At 32.9% G+C, this 6,148-nt stretch overlaps 1 protein-coding gene across 1 annotated transcript; it reads left to right on the top strand.

Annotated features, from left to right (window-relative positions):
* Positions 1-4,347: 4,347 nt before the first annotated feature.
* On the top strand, positions 4,348-5,908 carry LOC120125618 (cyclin-D5-1-like). The gene is made up of 5 exons (XM_039144006.1): positions 4,348-4,655; positions 4,739-4,825; positions 4,913-5,204; positions 5,297-5,433; positions 5,522-5,908. Exons 1-5 carry the CDS (start codon positions 4,404-4,406, stop codon positions 5,693-5,695), a joined length of 942 nt encoding a protein of 313 aa, XP_038999937.1. The 5' UTR covers positions 4,348-4,403; the 3' UTR covers positions 5,696-5,908.
* The last annotated feature ends 240 nt before the right edge of the window (positions 5,909-6,148 follow it).

Below are 6,148 nucleotides of genomic sequence, written 5' to 3'. Positions count from 1 at the left end.
TTAAAATCCATCAAAATAGGATTATACTTTTGCATCCAGTCAACTCTTAGAACCATGCCACTACCTCCCAATTGTAAGAATATAAAATCATGTTCAAAGAGGTGTCCCTGCATTTTCTATTGATGTTGTTTACTGGTGAGGTTGCTGTAAAGTTTCTCCCCATTTGCTATAGTGATGGAAATATGTCTAGTAAAAAGAACCTATACCCCTTCTTTAGCCCAACTAATAGTAACAAAACTATTTGTGCTATTACTATCAATAAAGATGTTTAAGGGTTTCCCTTTTACAGTTCCCCGAATTCGCAGAGTAGAAAAGCTAGCCTGTCTATTTAAAGCATTAATAAAAATTTCAAAATCCTTGTCTCCTGCAATTTGAGTTGCAGATTCTGATAATTATGTCTGCTGAACATTCTCCTCTTTGATATTTTCCAAAAATTCTCCTTCGTCCATACAATTCAATTGCTTCGGTTTACATTGGTGTCCCGGAGTAAACTTTTCTCCACAGTTAAAACAGAGGTTGTTAGCTCTTCGATAATCCAGAAGACTCTATTTAGTGTTGATAGGTGGAGCACTAGGCTTTGGAAGATTTTGGTGAAGGGAAATTCTTCATTATGGAATTTTGGTTTAAAATGTAGAAATTCCGAACAGGAGTTCTAAACCTTTTACTTTTGATTTCACCAGCAAGTTCATGAAGGTTAGCTTGTTTAAATGTGGCAGCCAAATATTTAGGTTCATGTGCTAGAACTCTATGCTTCAATTCATCCTTTAAGCTACTAATGAAGCTCGAAATAAAATATTTTTCCCCAAGGTGAGGATTTTGTTGTATGATGAAAGGCATTAGTTTATCAAAACGTTCCTGATACTCTTCAACAATACCTTTTTGAAATAATTTGTTGAATTCATCCACAACATCAATATATGTACTACTGCCAAACCTATTACAAAAATCAACCTCAAACTCGTGCCAGGTGACCTTATATTTGTGTATAAGATACCCATCAAACCATGTTTCAGCCATTCCAGTCAAATACATAGAGGCTATTTCAACTTGTTGAAGTTCAGGAATAGCAAAATTTATTAAATATTTTTGACATTTTTGCAGCCAACTCCTAGGATTTTAACCATCAAAGAACTTAAGTTCAATCTGTGGTCGAGAAAACGAAATATAAGCACCAAGATTAGCAGGAATAACACTAGAATGCTCCCTGAGTCATCTCCAGCATTAATCAGTCACAAAGGTTGAATAGTTGGCAGAGTAGGTTCATATGGCTTATCAACATGTTTAGATGTTAAAATACCCGGTTCTCCAGGATTAAAAGAGTATTTTTCATGCTCATTAATCACAATAACCTCAAAAGGTTTCTTACCTTCTGATTTTGGTGAAGATGGATCAGCTCATTTCTTGCTACTTATTGGAGTTACCTGATCACCTTCTTTTGCACTTTTGGCTATCATTTGAAGAATCCGCTGAAAATAACCTATATTCTCTATAGATTGAGCTTCCAAGGTAGTTAAACATTCTTCCCAGTTATCTCTTTGAGCTGTCCACCATCTCGGTACCTCCTCCGGTGCATCTTCAGGTATATTTTATGTTGCCTCGATCGGATTGGTTTCAACTATTTTGGTAGCTTTTTTAGGCATCCCAAAAAAAATTCTCGCTTTTGGATCAAATGACCTAGCTCTGGATACCAATTGTCACAAACCAGTGATGAAAACGATAGAAATTAAGGATTTTAGAAAAGAAGAAAGATTGAAGAAGAAGAATTTCATTCAAAATATCATCATAAGTTCTCAGTTACAATTCTGATATATATATGCACTAACAACTTCAAGTTATTTGTTTACAAGTGTCAATGCCTTTGTCTGGTAGCATAACTGTTTACTTCTTGGTTGGATTCCTTCCAACAACATTCTTCGTGGGCTCTATGGGTGGGCTGTCTTTTAGTCTAATGGATCCTTCAGCTGCTTCACCAATCTGGATCTCTCCTCTAAGCTGCTCCAATATAGTTTCCCCGTCAGGTAATTACTTATCTCCCATTTTATTTTCCTTCCAAATCCCTAACTTCTGATTTCTCAAATTCCCCAATTCAGTGAACCCTAATTTTGTTTCCCCTAACTTCTGATTTCTTAAATTCCCCAATTCAGTGAGCCATAATTTTGTTTCTTCCTCAAACTTCCTCTCCATTTTGCCTTCCGCCATGACAAAATATATCTTGATTCCATGATGATTACACAATAGAAATTGAAGATTAAGCTAGGACAAGATTAAAGCTATAATCTAAGTTCTTTCAATTTTAAGGAAAATCAAGTCAAGATTGAGCTAGGAAAGATTGAAGCTATAATCTAAGTTCTCAAAATAGTTTTGTTTGTGCCTCTTACACAACAAATTGATTTTTCAATATATATAATTGTATATTAAACAACATTTGTCTTGTTAAGAGTAATATTGTTCAGTTTGATTGTCACATATTCTTTTGTTAATTCAAATAATCACACTTAAGTTCCACTTTAGTAGTTATATTATTTATTCTCTCACCACATCTATTATATATGGACATTTGGGACCAATCACAATATAACATTAGTATATATAACATCGTTTTGTAGTTTTATGTCTGATTATCATAATTAGTTGTAGGCACAACAATTAACTATTTAATGTTGAACTCGTCAAATAGTACCAATGATTAACGAAAGTAATATTCTTTTAAAAATATTTAAGTTCAAGTAGTTACATTTACTATTGAAGATATATATAATTATGTGAATTTATAAAAGAAAAACAAGGTGTGGTATATATTATTGATATTGTATAAGTGGGAGAGGGGCAATGGGAAGACAATGGGGCGGGGGGGAATTACTTTAGCATATAGAGGGGGAAGGAGCGTCTTGGCGTTGATATTAAAAAACCAGAATGGTCCAGTCTTTTTGCACGTGAAGACGCTCCTCACCGCACTCACCGAGTTAGATCATTTAATTTCCCTACTTCCTCCAGCTATTATCATGCCTTCTAATCAATCAAAGCCTGCTCTTGGCCTTCCCCCAATGCTTTTTCTCTATGCCTATAATTCATCTGTTTATATAGCTTTGTATTGCATTCATGTAGGTTTTTATTCAAACACTCTAATTTCATTTTATATTAAAAATACTAGTGTTTTTAGATTATAACAATTCTTATTTAGTTTCAGTGTTTGATAAAAATTAACAAATATTATATACACTATAAAAGGTTACAATAACAATATTACGATAGACACAATAGAGCATAACAATAATTTTTCTATTATTATTATTATTATTATTATTATTATTATTATTATTATTATTGTTATTGTTTTTAATTCCATTTTCCATGTATTACATCATGAATAGAAAACTGGAACTTATACAGAAAAGAGCACACGCAGCTATAATAATTAAGAAAACATACATATAGATACAATGATAGCAGCAAAATAATTGATTAGTACAAATGAAGCTACAGAAACAGTGATGAAAAAACGAAAATTTTATGGAATACACAACTTAGAAAGATGAAGGCAGAGTAAATCCGGTTAAAATTGATTAAATCAATCGAATTAAATTTATTTTTTATAAGTTATTATTTAATACACCGATAGTATAAAATTAGTATTCTAAATCTTAAAATATAAAATTTTAGTTCTTAAACTTTAAATAAGACACATAATTTTAAAATAGATAAATTTGTATAAATTAAAACTATACGATTAATATGTCATTCATTTTTTAAATTAAAAAACAATTTAAATAAGATATTTGAAGAAAGAATCGTTTTTAACTTAAACTTTTGTGCAGTATTTGACAAAATCTAAATGACTATATATATACACATATATATATATATGAAATTAAATAGCAACATTAAATTATTAAAGTAAAAAATAACATTTATCGTATAAAAAATTAATTACATGACATCATTTTCATTTGTTGCCAATAGGCTTGGCTAATAATAATATGATTTTAGTAGCAGAATCCCGCTAGAGATGCAGAAATTTAATGGGGGAGAAGTGTATGAATGAAGTACAAAATTAGTTTCCTACACTGCAGTGTACAGTAATGTAACTGCCAAATAACGCCTCATTTTCTCTTATATTATTATATATCTCACCCGCTAATATTGGCGACACAAAAACCGCGAATCTCATCATCAACTACCCTTTTCCCGGTTCCCCTCCTCAGCCCCCAGTCCTCACAAGTCAAATCTCTTTTGCCCTTTTCTGTAGAATTTTCAAACGTGGATTCCACACAACATATAAACTGCTTGTCGTTGGAAACAAACCACCAAACCCATGTTTTGTTTTGTTTTGTTTTTTCTTTTGGTTGAGATTTGTGTGTGTTTTTCCTTTTCTTTTTATGTAACATAGATTTTGATTGAGACAAATGGGAGATTTTGGGAGTTACTTTTCTTGCTCTAGTCTCTTGTGTCATGAAACCGAAGAAGAAGCTTGTTGTTTCGAAACAGAAGCAGACGACGACGATGAAATTCTTTACTTGAATGATAAGGACGACGAGTATATTGAGAGTTTGATTCAAAGAGAAACTTCTACTACATCTTCTAGTGGTTATCCGATTACCGATCGAGACAACTGGCTGCGATGTGCTCGCTTAAATGCCATTGAATGGATCTTCAATGTCTGTAATCTGTATCTTCTTAATCTATTCTCTGTGTTTCGTTTTTCTTATTTGATTTGATGATAAGGGTTTTCTTTATACAGACAAAAACACTCTTTGGGTTTCAAATCCATACGGCATATCTGTCTGTAGTATACTTCGATCGATTTCTCTCAAAGAAATCAATTGATGTAAGCTTATTTTGTATTGTTCAAGCAATGGTTAAACGAAAGGTTTCTTCTTTGTGTTTGTAACAATGTAGTTTTTGTATTGATTAGGATGGGAAATTGTGGGCTATACGATTGTTGTCGGTGGCATGTTTATCAATAGCAACAAAAATGGAGGAGTGCAGAGTACCTGTTTTATCACAATTTCCCACACAAGATTACCAGTTCGAAAGTAAAACGATTCAAAGAATGGAGCTATTGGTACTCACTACTTTGGAATGGAAAATGAGTTGTGCAACGCCTTTCGCTTATTTATCTTTCTTCATCCATAAATTTTATGGTGAATCTAGACGAAAAGGATTAGTCTCAAAAGCTCTGCAGCATATTGTGGTTATAGTAAAAGGTAATCTAAAAGGCTAAAAATCTAGTTTTTGAATGCCATTATGAAACTTTTGTTTGTTTGCTTATGATTATGAACTGTTCTTTTTGATGCAGATATCAATTCAGTCGGGCATCGGTCATCGGTTATTGCTGCAGCGGCTGTGTTGGCCGCTTCTTGTGACGAAAGATTAACAAGAAAAACAATGGAGTTCAAGATGGATTTCATTTCATTCTGGGGATCTCTAGAAACTGTGAGCTATTACTTTGTATTATATTTTTCTCATATTTTGTATAACTTGGAACTCTATGGTGAATGTTGCATTGGATATTTTGATGCAGGAACATGTGTTTTCCTGCTATAACATGATGCAGGAAATAGAGACGGGAAAATCCAAGACACCAAAATCAGTTATTTCCTCAAATTATTCTTCACTATATCTTTCGACTGAGAACTCCTCTGCTGTCAGGATTGGGACTAAGAGAAAACTTACTTTCAAAGAGTGTGATCAATGAAACTCTGTCAGCCATCTTTTTTACTGATTGCATTATTTTTACTAAAGAAAGGGAAGGACATTCTGTTTCTTGGAATTGGATTTTAGGTATAGGTTTCATCAGTGTTTTGATGGGATTTCATTATGATTTTGTTGTTGGATGATTTAAAGGTTCCGTTTTCCAATAATAAAAGAATGTTTTTTAACCTCTGGCAAACAAGAAGATTAAAAAAAGGAAGAGGGAGTCTGGGAGAGAAGTAAATAAATAAAGAGGGGATAGCTTTGGCCTACGGTAAGAACTATGTAGCTGATTATATTGTTCGAACCTGGTGATTGCGAATAGAGCAAACTGTGTTAGAAGGATCATCATTGCCTCTTGCAGTAACTGATCTGGATTAGTCGATCAATATATCAGATATCACCAGTGATTAATTCAAAAAGAAAAAGAGAACTTCATTCTAAGATAATGCCAGAA

This window comes from Hibiscus syriacus, unplaced genomic scaffold, assembly GCF_006381635.1.
Source record: "Hibiscus syriacus cultivar Baekdansim isolate YM2019G1 unplaced genomic scaffold, ASM638163v2 tig00110435_pilon, whole genome shotgun sequence".
NCBI lineage: Eukaryota > Viridiplantae > Streptophyta > Magnoliopsida > Malvales > Malvaceae > Hibiscus > Hibiscus syriacus.
Note: the sequence above shows the minus strand (reverse complement) of the source record. Positions and strands in the feature narration are given on the sequence as shown.

Excerpts from the sequence above, each read along its gene's own strand:
- LOC120125618 (XM_039144006.1), top strand. The coding sequence starts at position 4,404 with ATGGGAGATTTTGGGAGTTACTTTTCTTGCTCTAGTCTCTTGTGTCAT. Across the intron at positions 4,656-4,738 it reads CCATTGAATGGATCTTCAAT|ACAAAAACACTCTTTGGGTT; the intron begins GTCTGTAATCTG and ends TTCTTTATACAG. Across the intron at positions 4,826-4,912 it reads TCTCAAAGAAATCAATTGAT|GATGGGAAATTGTGGGCTAT; the intron begins GTAAGCTTATTT and ends TGTATTGATTAG.